Raw genomic sequence first — 14,330 nt, forward strand, 5'->3', positions numbered from 1 at the left:
CATTAAACACTGCTGTTCTTAGAAACTTCCAGAAGAACATTATGCATGAGCCACAGCACGGTGAGAGAAGTCAGTTGGTGACTTGGTCACAATCGGGGATGTCACCCCGTCACTCGCATCCCTCAGGTACTAAGAGGAACTGCTCCTTCAGGTTTCCATCTAAGCTCTTCCAAAGCCGATAACAAGCCCCATGGAAAGAGCACGAGCCCTACAAAGATGGCCGGAAATTGGAGTTGGATGGTGATGGGCTCGGGAGAACGTGGCTCTTCCAGCGAAGCTATGTCCGCCTCCTCGCATCTCACTGCTTCAGATCAGCAACGTGCGTCGGAGACAGAAGTTTGATAAACCAGGGAGGGGTTTCAGAGACGCTCTGTACCCGCTCCAGGGTACTGTCACTGCAGGCTAAACCCGAGCTCAACGAGGAGTACAAATCGCCACAATGATGGATCCTGATTTGTAGGAGCTGGTAGCTGATGCGTGTCAAAATCTCTGGTCCTCCTATTTGGTGGCATGGAAGCCTGGAGCGATTCCCAGGGACAGCTGAGGAACTGCTGAAGAACCGCTGAGAGATCACCTTCCCCCAGATGAGATCAATACATTCGTGTTACCCAAAATCCCACCCATGGAGATGGATGTAAGCCATAGTTCATCCATTCACCCATCCACCTTTCATAGGTGTTTACAGGGTTGCAGTGAACTTGCAGCGCATATCCCAAGCAGTGGAGCTCCAGAGGGGGACACTGGTCCCTCACAGGTCACTCACACACACACACACACACACACACACACACAGATCACACACCAAGGGTATGGGGGAACATGCAAGCAGTACATGCGAAAACTCATATGAACATGGGGGAACATGCAAGCTGCACACGTGAAAACCCATGTGAACATGGGGAAACATGCAAGCTGTACACGCAAAAACCCATGTAAACATGGGGAAACATGCAAGCTGTACACGCAAAAACCCATGTAAACATGGGGGAACATGCAAGCTGCACACGTGAAAACCCATGTAAACATGGGGGAACATGCAAGCTGCACACGTGAAAACCCATGTGAACATGGGGAAACATGCAAGCTGTACACGCAAAAACCCATGTAAACATGGGGAAACATGCAAGCTGTACACGCAAAAACCCATGTAAACATGGGGGAACATGCAAGCTGCACACGTGAAAACCCATGTAAACATGGGGGAACATGCAAGCTGCACACGTGAAAACCCATGTGAACATGGGGAAAACATGGGGAAAACGGAAAACCTGTGTGAACATGGATGGGATTGAAAGGCGCAGCTACAGAGTCCTGAGACTGCAAGGATGCACCCTGCTCACAGCTGCGGCTGCTTTTCTGTCATCTTCCTTCCTGTTTATTTAGCATTAATGATTCCATGTCTTCCTAATTTTTTGTTTATTAATCTTAATGTCAGACACTTAAATTCTTTGGTAAATAAATGGTCCTTTCTTAAAGTCAATTTATTAACTTCTTAATATTTTATTAACATATTAATAAGACCTTAACTATAATAGCGGTAAAACATTAAGACTAATTTGATCGTCAATTGCAATTATTTGTGTGACAATTAATACTCAACTACAATTTAATGAGCCATACTGGCCTAAGAGGAGAGCAATTATGTGTGTTTATACAATGTGTGTTTGTGTGTGTGTATGTGTTATGTGTATATTACATTGCAGGAACCAAATGTCCCCACAATGTGATAAAATCCTGTTATTTTGACGTTGTGAGGACCGTTTTTGGGTCCTCACAAGGGGAAACTCAATTTTATAATAATCTGTGACTGCAATCAAAACCTAAAAATCTTGTATTTTGTTTGGTTACTTATGGTTACCGTTATGGCTGGGTAGGGGTTAAGGTCATCATTGTTGGGATTAGGGTTTTTCCCATGGAAATGAATGGAGAGTCCCCACGAAGATATGAATACAAACGTGTGTGTGTGTGTGTGTGTGTGTCTGTTTCTGAGGCCGAAAGCCTTATAGAGCTGCCTTTCCCCTTCTTGTTGCTGTAGTGACTGGGGGAGGGGGGGTAATGATGCACAGGCCAGACTAGACTCTGGCTGACTGGGGCCCATCGATTGCGCAGGTTTGATTTATTGATCGATCTCCCTCCCTGGAAGGCGGACCTAATCACAAGGTGCTCATGAGCGGTGGGGGCCGATTCGCATCGCATGGCCCCCCTGCTGGCCCCCTGGCCCAGGGCTGTGCGCATGCCCACCTGCATGTATTTTTATTATTATTAGTGTGCATGGCGATGGGGCAGGGGGGGCACAGTCACCAGGCAGAACAGAGTGGATCCATAAATTGATGGAATCCAAAGCCTCCGGCATCGATTAGCGCCGCAGCAAACAGCCGCGTGCCGGACGCACTGCTTATTTTTAGCCGAAGATTCTGTTCGCTCAGCAGCTATTCTGCTGATGCCGTCACAGTCCCAGACATCTGCCTTTGATCGCAATTAGATGCGATGCAAAAGGGGAAGTAATACCCCCCCTGCACCCCCCAGCCTGTCCGCCCCGGTTTTTCCATTTTCTGTCTCAGCCAGATGCACACCTCACCGGTGGATTCTCTCTGTGTCGGTTCAGCGCCCGCCCCCCCCCCCCCCCGGCCAGAGTCAAAGCGTGGCCGAACCCCCCCGATGGACCCGTTCCCGATGCGCTGCCTGATTGTACCCTAACACCCGCCTCGCCCCGTGGAGCCGATTTTCCGGTAGCTGTTTATAATTATGTGTTATTTTCGCGGGCGCACATTAATGTCGCTCGTCCTGCATATCATTTATTTTGAAGTACTTGCATCGAGTTTAATATCTAAGAAAAATGAAAAGTGCACAGACTGTCTGTAGGCAAACAGATGATTAAAAAGTACTCTGCCATGTGTTAGCATTCTTTAGAGGACCCTCACACCCTGCCAGCCATCCTGAATGAGGATGTGCGCCCCCCCCCCCCCCAGCTGATACTGGCATCTGTCTGCTCTATAGGTGCATGACCTGATCCATTCCCTCCCACCTCCAGCTGCCCTGTTGGACCCCAGCATGGCTCCCCCCTCCCTCCACCTGCCTGCGTAGGTGACCCTCACTCAGCGTCGGGCTTGACAGTTTTGACCCAGTGCCATTACGAGGTGACACGTTTTGGCCTCGTCGACAGCCTTTTCCCGCAGAGCTTTTGCTGGAAAGTTCATCTCCCGCTCAATCGGCTGGTGCCCGCAGCCATGTTCTGGGTGCTTAGCCTCCACTTGCCAGCTGCCTGCCCGCCCCAGTCCGCGGCACGCAGTCACAGCATTCCCCGTGTCAGTTGTACTGGTGTGAGTTGCCTTTACAGTTGAGCCCAGGCTGGGCGGCAGGTCCGGCTGGGCAGAGGAGTGGGTATGTTTGTTGACCAGTGAAGATCCTGGTCACTTTGGGAGGACTGGGGGGTGTCAATGTGCATGTTACAGGATGTCACTGGGGGGGGCACCGTCAATCGCCAGATGCATCCTAAGGGGGGGGCACCGCCCATCATTGTCACTCTGTAACTGTTTGTTGCTGCTCCAGTGTCTCTCACTGCCAGGGCACTGAACAGCCAGCAAGAGGACGAGAAAACAAACCTGAACAAAAGAGGAACGTTCCACTTCAGTTCCTCCGCAGAGGCAGCGGAGGCGCGCTGTAATTTGACGGACTGCTGCTCCTGTCTCCGCGGCGATGCCGGAGTCTCTGCCTGCACCAGATAGCGAGACTGCTCCTCACGTGACCTGGAGACCACTGTTAGGAGTCTCCCTTTAGCCATGAACAGAGCTGGATCGCCGCTCGTTAAGAAGGGCGCTGCGTCAATAGGGGTTAGGGAGCTTTCAGGAGCTCGGAGGTGCCCCCTGCTGTTGTGCCCCTAAGACGAAGCACCCGAATGGCTCTCTTTGCTCATCGAGTCTTACTGAGGTTTATAAACAAAGGGGCTATGTGGGATTCTGCATCAAAGCTTTTTTTTGGAGGTGCTGAGGACCCCTCCCGGTAATCCTGGTCTGCATGGCTTGCCGCTTGTGTAATTTTGCAGGGGTTGGGGGGCACGTCAGAGGGTGCCTTTGCGGGAGGAGCCACGGCTGCCCACCGTCGCCCCCTGGCTGCGAGACCACGTCATAGAGCCATGTAGCACCTCTGCAGCTCACAGTAGTAGCCCCCCCCCCCCCCCATAAGATCCCGCCCTCAACTTTGCATGCAAACGATGCAGATTAATGGAAAGTCATCAGTTAAATTTGCCTAGTCGTGTGCGAGTGCAGGACAGGTAATTGAATCCAGGCTCCACTTGTTATTCATCCCACCTTTAGCGGGAACATGGCAAGGGGGGGTGCTGGGGGGGGGGGAGTGCAAACTTAATCTGACACACTGCGGTTGGAGAGGAGCCTAGAGCACGGGCTGAAACACAGGATGGCTGCTCGCCCGCGGCCGGGAACCACTGTGGTATGTGCTGCCCCCAGAGGCGGGACACGGTACTTTCCAGTGGAGGGTGGGGATCTCAAGGTGAGCCGTGTGGCCCAGGGAGGTTGTGGAGGGGCTGCTTCCTCACTTTCTAAAGGAAAGGGACATTGATAAGGTGCTTCCTAAAATGTTTTTATTACAAAGCCTTGCAGTGGTACATTAGTGCTGCCACATGCAGGATGAATGTCGAGGACGATATAAAACTCTTTGAAAGCTCCTCGGAGACGCAGTCAAAGAGCCCTTTGCCGTGTCCCCCCCGCGGGGATACTTTACTGTTGTTCACTCTGTTTTGGTGCCGGCTTTCTGAAGAAGTCGTACCTGGTCCCGATCTGGTCCGCAGCCCCCCGAAAGCTGGGGTCCCCTCCGTCCCACGCGTCTGGCTTTGTGGAGTTTGCCTTCTCCTGTGCCTGTCTGCCGTCCCCCCCTCCGACCTCTCAAGATGCCCCCGTCTCTAGCTGCCGTATCGATTATTTCACTTTCTGATTATCTAAAAAGCTTTTTTTGTGACTGCACTTCAGCCATCTCATTTATTTTTGCTTAACTGTGTATGGCCTCCGGGTTGCAGTGACTGTTCCCTCTTACCAGATTATATGGAACCTGTCCCCCAGCGTGTGTCGGTGGCCTTCCCCCCCATCCTCTGCCACCCAGCCCCTGACCCCCTGCCCTTGCTCTCCACACAGAGGGAGCTGGACTCAGTGGCTTCGGAGCTGGCAGGCCGACAGGAGGAGAGTGACCATTCCCATAAGCACCTGGTGGAACTGAGCCGGGAGTTCAGGAGAAATGTCCCTGAGGTAAAGCCCCACCCCCACCCTGCACACTTCTCATCTCTGCCTGTGACTCCATTCATTGTTTTCCTGCCTTTCATCTGACTGCATGGTGTCGGTTTTTGGTTGCCATGGTGACTCAGAAGTTGGGGGGGACACCTGTGGGTTCTGGACCAGCTTGGGCCAGGAGGAGTGGTGTCACTGCCCAGAGCTGTGTGCCTCGGGCCTGCTTTGCTCCTCTACTCATGGCCCTGGCTTGTGTAGGCCCTGAGTACAAGATATGGCCTAAGCTGTGATCCTGTGAGCATGCTTCAGCCCAAACGAGCGTGGCTGGTCATGGGTAGTCCTGCCTCGGGCAGTTATTAGGTTATTAGGCTGCAGCGCATAAGCTGGCCTGCTGGACAAGACCTCAGGGCTGTGTTTTGGATTAGATCTCAGGGCTGTGTTCTGGATTAGATCTCAGGGCTGTGTTTTGGATTAGATCTCAGGGCTGTGTTCTGGATTAGATCTCAGGGCTGTGTTTTGGATTAGATCTCAGGGCTGTGTTCTGGATTAGATCTCAGGGCTGTGTTCTGGATTAGATCTCAAGGCTGTGTTCTGGATAAGACCTCAAAGCTGTGTTCTGGATTAGATCTCAGGGCTGTGTTCTGGATTAGATCTCAAGGCTGTGTTCTGGACTAGACCTCAGGGCTGTGTTCTATATTAGACCTCAGGGCTGTGTTCTGGACTAGACCTCATGGATGTGTTCTGGATTAGGCCTCATGGCTGTGTTCTGGACTAGACCTCAGGGCTGTGTTCTGGATTAGACCTCATAGCTGTGTTTTGGACTAGACCTCAGGGCTGTGTTCTGGATTAGACCTCATGGCTGTGTTCCGGATTAGACCTCAGGGCTGTGTTCTATATTAGACCTCAGGGCTGTGTTCTGGACTAGACCTCATGGATGTGTTCTGGATTAGGCCTCATGGCTGTGTTCTGGATTAGATCTCAGGGCTGTGTTCTGGATTAGACCTCATGGCTGTGTTTTGGACTAGACCTCAGGGCTGTGTTCTGGATTAGACCTCATGGCTGTGTTCCGGATTAGACCTCAGGGCTGTGTTCTATATTAGACCTCAGGGCTGTGCTCTGGACTAGACCTCAGGGCTGTGTTCTATATTAGACCTCAGGGTTGTGTTCTATATTAGACCTCAGGGCTGTGTTCTGGACTAGACCTCAGGGCTGTGTTCTATATTAGACCTCAGGGCTGTGTTCTATATTAGACCTCAGGGCTGTGTTCTGGACTAGACCTCAGGGTTGTGTCTTCCCGGCTACTTCCAACCTGGAAATAGCATCATTCCCCATGACCTCTGTGATGTCATCATGAGGGCACTGCTGCAGATTCGTTACTCATCATAATTAGGGGCGTCACTCCAGCACCCCACTGGCATCTCCGTCGCTGTGGAGATTCAGTCCATCCACATTGTTCCTTCTCCGCTTTGACCTTCATCTTTTCCCTGCATCATGGCTCTTCTTGTAATAAACACAAAATGAGGCAGATTCATTCTTCATTCGTCGAGGGGCGATTAAATGGCATTGTAGAATCGTGGGCCCTCAAACACCTTCTTCTCCCGCCATGGTGGATCGTGTTGTGGGTTCCTTGGCCTTATTCATGTACCGTATGGCTCGGTGTGAGTCAGAGCATCGCCTGCCAGAGATACTTCTCCTTGCGTGTCTGAGTGCACAGGCCAGATGTGCGGTGAGCGTTAGGTTTTCGCGTCGACGGGCGGGGGGGTGGTGGTGGGGGGTAGCCCTGGAGGAGATCCAGAGACACGTGCGAGGGGTCTGGCACTGGTGAGGGGCCCTGCCAAATTCGCTACAGCACTGGGCACCATTTCAGCTGGACGGCTGTAACGTACAGCGACCGCCTCCCCTTCTGACATTGTTTTTGTCACTTTCGTGTTATATTGCCGTCTGACTAAACAGCTTCTGTTAATGACGGCTGATCACAGGAACCCTCTTCGGCCCTGGCGGATGGCATGCGAGTTTGTTCTGGCTTAACCCCCCCCCCGATTTCTTTGTGTCTGCAGGAGGTACGGGAGATGGTGAGCCCCGTGCTAAAGAGCTTCCAGGCCCAGGTGAGGATTGCCTCCCCCCCACCCAACATGCTTATGGATGCAGCCTATCAGACTCCCCCAATTTGGGGCAAGCACCCCACCCAAGGAGTAAATTAGTGCAGAGTGCAGGGAGATGATGATGATGATGATGAGAAGCCACCCCCAACCCCCCAACCCCCCCCCACCCCCCGCCCCCCACCTCGGATCGGCGTCTATTTCCTCCAAACCCGATTTCGTGCTCTCAGCCACTTCTGTTTCCTTGAAGGTGAGTGCTGTCCGCCTGTCAGCGGGCGATCAGATGTCTCGCGGGGGACCGGGGGGGGCTGCTCATTACTCTATCCGGATGGTGCGTCTGTGGAACGCTGTCTGATAGCCATCCCGCTGCAGCCGTCACCCGATCTGAGCGCGGCTTCTCTCTACCCATTAAACTGGGGTCGTAAATCACAATGGTGAGCCTGGTTACGGGCCGTGCCTGGGGGGTGTCAAGTCCCGGGGCCCTAATCCGGGGGGTGCGGTCAGCCCCAGAATCCGGTTTCCTCACTAAGATGGTCTTTGGCGCTCCTGCTCAGTCGTTCGGTAGCAGAGGAAAGCACTGAGGTGGGGGTCACAGAGCTCCCACGTCTCAGATTCATTGGAAATCACCGGAATATACACAGGGAGACCTGTCAGGCTTGTCGTCCTTTGAGTTTCGGTGCTGCTCACGGGGTGGGGATGATGTTCTTTGTTGAAGGATGCTAAGCTGGTCCAGTATGATAAGCTTGAGAACAGCGACACAGGATTCAACGTTTGAAGCATTACAGCTGTCCTGAGGGATGGAAGCAGCCCACTGGCCTTCCCATCAGGCTTTGGGCCACGGACGTCTTTGTCTCAACCGTGGTGTGGGGCCAGATTCACGCCTCGAACTTGATGTGCTCAAAACACAAACGATATGAAAAGAGTGGGGACTTTAATTAATTTCCCCGCCATCACTGGGCTTTTGTGCAGTGACAGAACAGGAATGTCGCTTATTTATAATCTCTCCACCTTCCCCTGCTGCCTGCAGACTCAGCCATACCCTTAGAACCTTCACTTGCTCAGCTCTGCCCTTAGAACCTTCACCTGCCCCCGCAGGCTCAGCCACACCTATAACTCCTTCTCCTGTTGCCCACAGGCTCAGCCATACCTTTCAAACTTTCCTCTGCTGCCTGCAGATTCAGCTGTACCCTTAGAACCATATCCGGCTGCCTGGCAGACTCAGCCACGCCCTGAGAACCTTTTCCTGCCACCCACAGGCTCAGCTACCCCCTTAGAACCTTCCCCTGCTGCTGCGGTACCGCTAGCTTTAGCACCTATCCCGATTTGAAAGGAGAGCTCCATCCCTTTGAAGTGCTGCTCGGGACCCTAGTGGCCCCCACCCCCACCACTTCATTACGGCACGCCCCTCCCATCCCGCTGTGCTTGAGCCGCTAATTACTGCTATCCAGCCGACTGATTAGTAAACCACTGGCGACCTAGATTCAGCAGAGCGGGCAGTGAAGGGTTAATGTGAGGCGCGGGCGGCTGTCGCTGGTCCCCCTGTGCCCCCCCTCGCCATCCCTCCCCTTTTCTTCCCGGGAAGTTTGTTAATGAGGTCCCGTCAGACCTGAGGAGAGGTGTTAATTTGGCCTGTGAAGTGGAAGGAGATTAAGGACGGGGTGAGCGGCGGAGTTTACGGCTTAAAATACACCGCCGTCCTTATTAATCTGCCATCCCGGGAGCCCGGCGTCTTCCGCCTTCATAATGAAGAGTGGCCCGTAATGAAGGCCCTTCTAATGAAGCTCACCGTGTGGCCAGCAGGACTCACGTGCCGCCATGGCCTCACACACACCTGGGGGGCCACGGCACCAGCTGCTCGGCCCGTCCACCACCGCTAGCCTCGTCTCCATCCCAGCTGCCGTTTTTCTGTCCATCCTGTTTCATGACACATCCAGCAGCCTCCCCCCCCCCCCCCCCCGATGACCACGCCAGAGACCAATGGGCCGTCCTGATCCAAAGCGAGACAGCAGCAAAGGTGCAGTTTACGCCCTGATTCTGCACCTCACTTCAAAGTGTGTGTGTGTGTGTGGGGTGTGGGGGGGTGCGAATTCCCACCTTTACTGGAATGTGGGGGGGGGGGGCAAAAAATAGCAATAGCGCTTTCATATGCATGTGCAGGGGGGGCGGTCTCCAAACCGCGGGCTTCGTCTCTCTCCTGGAGATGAGATGTTTTCCCCCGCGGCGCTGCTCTGTCAGGCCGAAATTAGCTAGTCATCTGTTTCTTTCTTTCTTCCTTTTCTCTTTTCGGTGTGTCTGTTGGCACTAGCAGGAAAGAAAACAGCAGCATGGGCCTCTAATTACAGAAAGTTGCTTTACAAAGATAATCTGAGAAGTAATTTAGCGTGCACAATGCGAGCCGCGGCGCCGTGCGGATGGGATCCTGATAAATAGTTAGTAACGTGTAATTAGCGGCTCCGCTGGTTACATCCCATTAACCCCTGGTGCTCGGAAATGATATCCTCATTATTATCCCGAAAGGTGGAATCGCGCTGACTAAACGGCAAAGCCGCAAATGCCCATTAATTACCCGCGTTCGCTGGACGGGTGTCGGGTCTGTGGCATCTTTTTTGGCGAGGTAGCGCCCGTCACGCCAGGATGCACCTTGACTTGTGACCCACAGTGCATTGTGGGAAAGCTTCGCCGGTGCTGCTGTTGCCCTGGAGCGGAGCTGGTTTGCAAGTAGTTCTGCCTTTTGAGTGGGATTTTTAAAAGGGGGGGGGGCCTTTCACACCTTGCAGGAATTGGCAGCCCGTAAGAGTGTTTGGAAAACATACAAACTGGCTTATTATTATTTTTATATTACGGTTATTATTATTAATGCTTAATAATAATAATTATAATAATAGTAGTAGTAGTTGTATTATTTCTACTGCTACTTAATTATCATTTTTAGCCTCCACTTTGCACCCCTCTTGGCAGTTTTCATCCCGTTTCCTCGGCGCTCACAGGAGGCAGCCTCACAGGAGGCAGCCTCACAGGAGGCAGCCTCACAGGAGGCAGCCTCACAGGAGGCAGCCTCACAGGAGGCAGCCTCTTGGCCTCTGCACCTCCGTGCATGCCGGCAGCTGGAGCAGTGCTCTCTCTTAAAAGAAGGAAAAAACACTTGAGTCACAGCCCAAATGTTTCTGACTCGCATCTCGTGAGGAACCTCAGGCTGGCGGTCGCTGAGGAAACTTCCGGCTATATTAGCAGGTTCCCGGCAGACGCAGTCTCTAGCACCCGGCCGGAACGCGGCACTTTGGCACGTGACCCTGTACATGTGGAGAGAGGCGTCGCTGCAGTGCCACGCCGACACCCTGCTTTTTGATCACTCATATCAAAGTTCCCTCCTCCTCTTTTTTTGATGAGCTGTAATTTTCTTCCTGAAATTAATCTTGAAAGTATAAATATGTTATGAATGGCAGAATAATTTAGTAGAGTAACGGATGATAATTAATTACAGCCCTGTAGAAAGGCTTCCTGTTATGACTCTGCCTTTGCCTCCTTATTATAATTACCCACCGACGTGGCCACGCCCCTCTCGCCGCCACGACGCTGTCTCCCTGACGGGTGGTCATAGAGAGCGTCCGCGTCGGGTCGATAGCAACGCTGGGTGACCAGCTCTGTCGGAGCAGCTCTGGGACAGCGGCTCACAGCTGGAATTTAAGTGAGTGAAGTAGCTCGATGGACATTTGGGGAGGGGGAGTGTGGGCCTGGGGGGTCACATGGGCGGTCATGTGACCTCGGTTATGTGGCAAGACTTGGTCATGAATGAGGATGTGGGGGCGTCCATGTTGGTTTTTTTCCCCGGTTAATTTTGCTGTGCCTTCTGCAGTGAGGTATCAGTGTCACAGACATCATGGCGATTTTCTCTCGATCTTTTTAACCAATTTGTTTTCAAAGAGATCAACATCTATCAACGCTTTGCATGTTGTTTATGGATCAGTTTTTGCCCAAGTTCAGTCAGATCTAACCCCAGAGTCAGCTTGACCTCAGTTGCTTTGTGCGGAGGCCTCTGCCTGCTGGTGTATCGCAACTGATTTCATCTCACCGACTTCACCAGCTATTCCAGGCCAGCCGGTCATTAAAAGTGCAGAGCAAACCCAGGTCCGGGAGCTCCCCAGGCCAGACAAAAATAGGATCCCAGAGTGACGAAACACGATACACAGCAACGTGCCCTGGTTTCACAGTGACATGGTGCAGTACACAGCAGCAAGGCATGGTACGCAGTGAGAGATGACGTGTGGTACACAGCACCGACGCATGGTACACAGCAATGAGATGTGGTACACAGGGAACTGGCGTGGTACACAGGATCCAGGCACAGTGCACAGCGTTGAGGTGTGATACAAAGTGATGTGATGCAGTACACAGCAGCGAGGCATGGTACACAGTGACGTGGTGTGCTACAAAGCAGGGAGGTGCGGTACACAGTGAAGTGTCATTGTACACAGCAGGGCGGTACACAGCAGCGAGGCGGATACACTGTGACGTGGCATGGTACACAATGACATGGCGCGGTACACAGCAGTGAGGCTGGTACACAGTGATGTGGGGCAGTACACAGCAGAGAGGCGGGAACACAGTGACATGGTGCGATACACAGCAACAAGGCAGGTACACAGTGGCGTGGTACACAGCAGTAAGGCACGGTGACATGGTGTGGTACATAGCAGCGAGGCAGGTACACAGTGACGTGGTGTGGTACACAGCAGTGAGGTGCAGTATACAGTGAGATGGTGTGGTACACAGCAGTGAGGCAGGTACACAGTGACGTGGTGTGGTACACAGCAGTGAGGTGCAGTACACAGTGACATGGTGTGGTACACAGCAGTGAGGTGCAGTACACATTGACGTGGTGTGGTACACAGCAGCGAGGCACAGTACACAGTGAGATGGTGTGGTACACAGCAGTGAGGTGCAGTACACATTGACGTGGTGTGGTACACAGCAGCGAGGCGCAGTACACAGTGAGATGGTGTGGTACACAGCAGTGAGGTGCAGTACACATTGACGTGGTGTGGTACACAGTAGCGAGGCGCAGTACACAGTGAGATGGTGTGGTACACAGCAGTGAGGCAGGTACACAGTGACGTGGTGTGGTACACAGCAGTGAGGTGCAGTACACAGTGAGATGGTGTGGTACACAGCAGTGAGGTGCAGTACACAGTGAGATGGTGTGGTACACAGCAGTGAGGCAGGTACACAGTGACGTGGTGTGGTACACAGCAGTGAGGTGCAGTACACATTGACGTGGCGTGGTACACAGCAGCGAAGTGGGTACACAGTGACGTGACAGGTACAGCCAGCTCCTGTATCTTTTCTTTTTTTTAGTCCTTCACTGCTGGAGAAGGAGCTCACATTTGCACCATACAAGAGACACCTGCCAGAAGCCATAGGGTGCATCTACTTTCGATGGTACTTGTCGTCTTAGCATGGTGAGGGTCTGTCTGATAGCAGTGCTTTGTCTGGATTACCTGGCAAAGATTAGTTCTGTTTTTTCAGTTTTCATTTGGCCACAGTTTTGAGATTACCTGGTTAAGATTAGTTCCTGTTCTCTCAGTCCTTGTCCAGCCTTGGATTAGAGTAAAGATCAGATCTCCATCTTTGGGTCCTTGTTTTTTGCCAGCTTAGCCCTCAGCTGTTGTTCTGATGCCGCCTTGCGGCCCGGATTACCCTGACAGGACTGTCTCTAATGCCTTTGATCTGGCTGAAGCTCCCTGCCTCTCTCTCCCTCTGCCTGGGTTTGATCGCATTCCGCCTTTGTCCCGACTAAATGTCTTGCTGGTGCTCTTCCCTGTGACTGCAGAGATGGAGGCAAGCTTTTGAGGGGGAGTTGGTATAAATATAAATAGACCTCATATGTCCAAGCAGATGAAACTGATGTGTCTCGGTGCGTTATGCTCTCCATCGTCGGGGCTCATTTTTACACCCCTCCCAACCCCTGGAGAGGTCATACCTGGTCATAGAAGCGGGGGGGGGGGGCCCTGCCCCCTCCTCTCAGCCCACCTCTGGCTCTAGATCACACTATGTTCTGGGTTTAGTTTGGAGCTAAACTCTTTCCTGTTTGGAGACCAGCAGGGGGCGCTGCTGATGTTGTGGGAGACGGTCCACTGTGGCGGGGGGGCTGGCAGGTGCAAACAAACTTGCTCTAATTAGCCTGAGAGTGAGAGTAGGCCAGGCGGCAGTGGGCCCCGGGCCTGTGCGGAGGAAAGAAACCGGATCAGTCACAGGGAGAAAAACAGAATTTTTAAATTGGTGAGGGAGTGCTCCCCCTCGGCGACGCAAGAACCACGAGAACGTTTCGGTTCTGGTTCTGATGCTGCAAGATGCTGGTTCCTGAGCAGCATTAGCCAGTGGCGCCGCCTGCCCCGTCCTACACTTCGGTCAGAAATCAGATTCCTTGCGACTCTTCATATCTTTGTGATTCTAGCCTGCAAAGTTTTTTTTTCTTTTTTTAATTTTTAATTTGAGATGAATCTGAACCTACTAATTAAACCAAACTTTCTGAAGCAGCCTTTCCTAGAGCTACCTGAAATTTTAATTTAGACTTCAAAAGAACAAAGACTTTAAAGTAAATCCATTGTTTTTCATTTAGACTCACAATTGTCTGTCCTCTCGTAAAGGGCCGTTATAGTGATGATTGATCTGGTAATTAAAATATGCAGAGGGTAGGAAAATATGAACTGTTTTTTTTCTAGTTTTCTTTTTGTTTTAGAAAACAGCCAACATTTTTTCCTGGCAGATAATTAAATTTCATACATTGATGTTCTTTACGCTGCGTTCATTGGCCTCATTATTTTTCCATTTTCATCTTTCTGCTGGAAGATCGATAGATTGATAAAATGATAGCGCTCATCTTAAATAATGCACAGAGCTGGGAAGCTCTCGCTCAGCTGTGTAGGGGGGGGGGGATCCCAGCCCCCTCCTCCAGATCACGTTTCCCTCACAAATTGGGAACTGACGTCAGCCATGCATC

At 52.1% G+C, this 14,330-nt stretch overlaps 1 protein-coding gene across 4 annotated transcripts in view; it reads left to right on the forward strand.

Annotated features, from left to right (window-relative positions):
- cux2b (cut-like homeobox 2b) overlaps positions 1 to 14,330 on the forward strand; it is a 112,990-nt gene that overhangs the window by 41,632 nt on the left and 57,028 nt on the right. For 3 of the 4 annotated variants that reach the window (XM_023840612.2, XM_023840613.2, XM_023840616.2), the window contains exons 2-3: positions 5,145 to 5,255; positions 7,292 to 7,339. In XM_023840612.2, coding sequence (XP_023696380.1) covers positions 5,145 to 5,255; positions 7,292 to 7,339 — 159 coding nt within the window. The remainder of the gene's footprint in view (positions 1 to 5,144; positions 5,256 to 7,291; positions 7,340 to 14,330) is intronic. The other variant, XM_023840615.2, reaches the window with a different exon arrangement.

The sequence above is a fragment of the Paramormyrops kingsleyae genome, chromosome 2 (assembly GCF_048594095.1).
Source record: "Paramormyrops kingsleyae isolate MSU_618 chromosome 2, PKINGS_0.4, whole genome shotgun sequence".
Taxonomy (NCBI): Eukaryota; Metazoa; Chordata; class Actinopteri; order Osteoglossiformes; family Mormyridae; genus Paramormyrops; species Paramormyrops kingsleyae.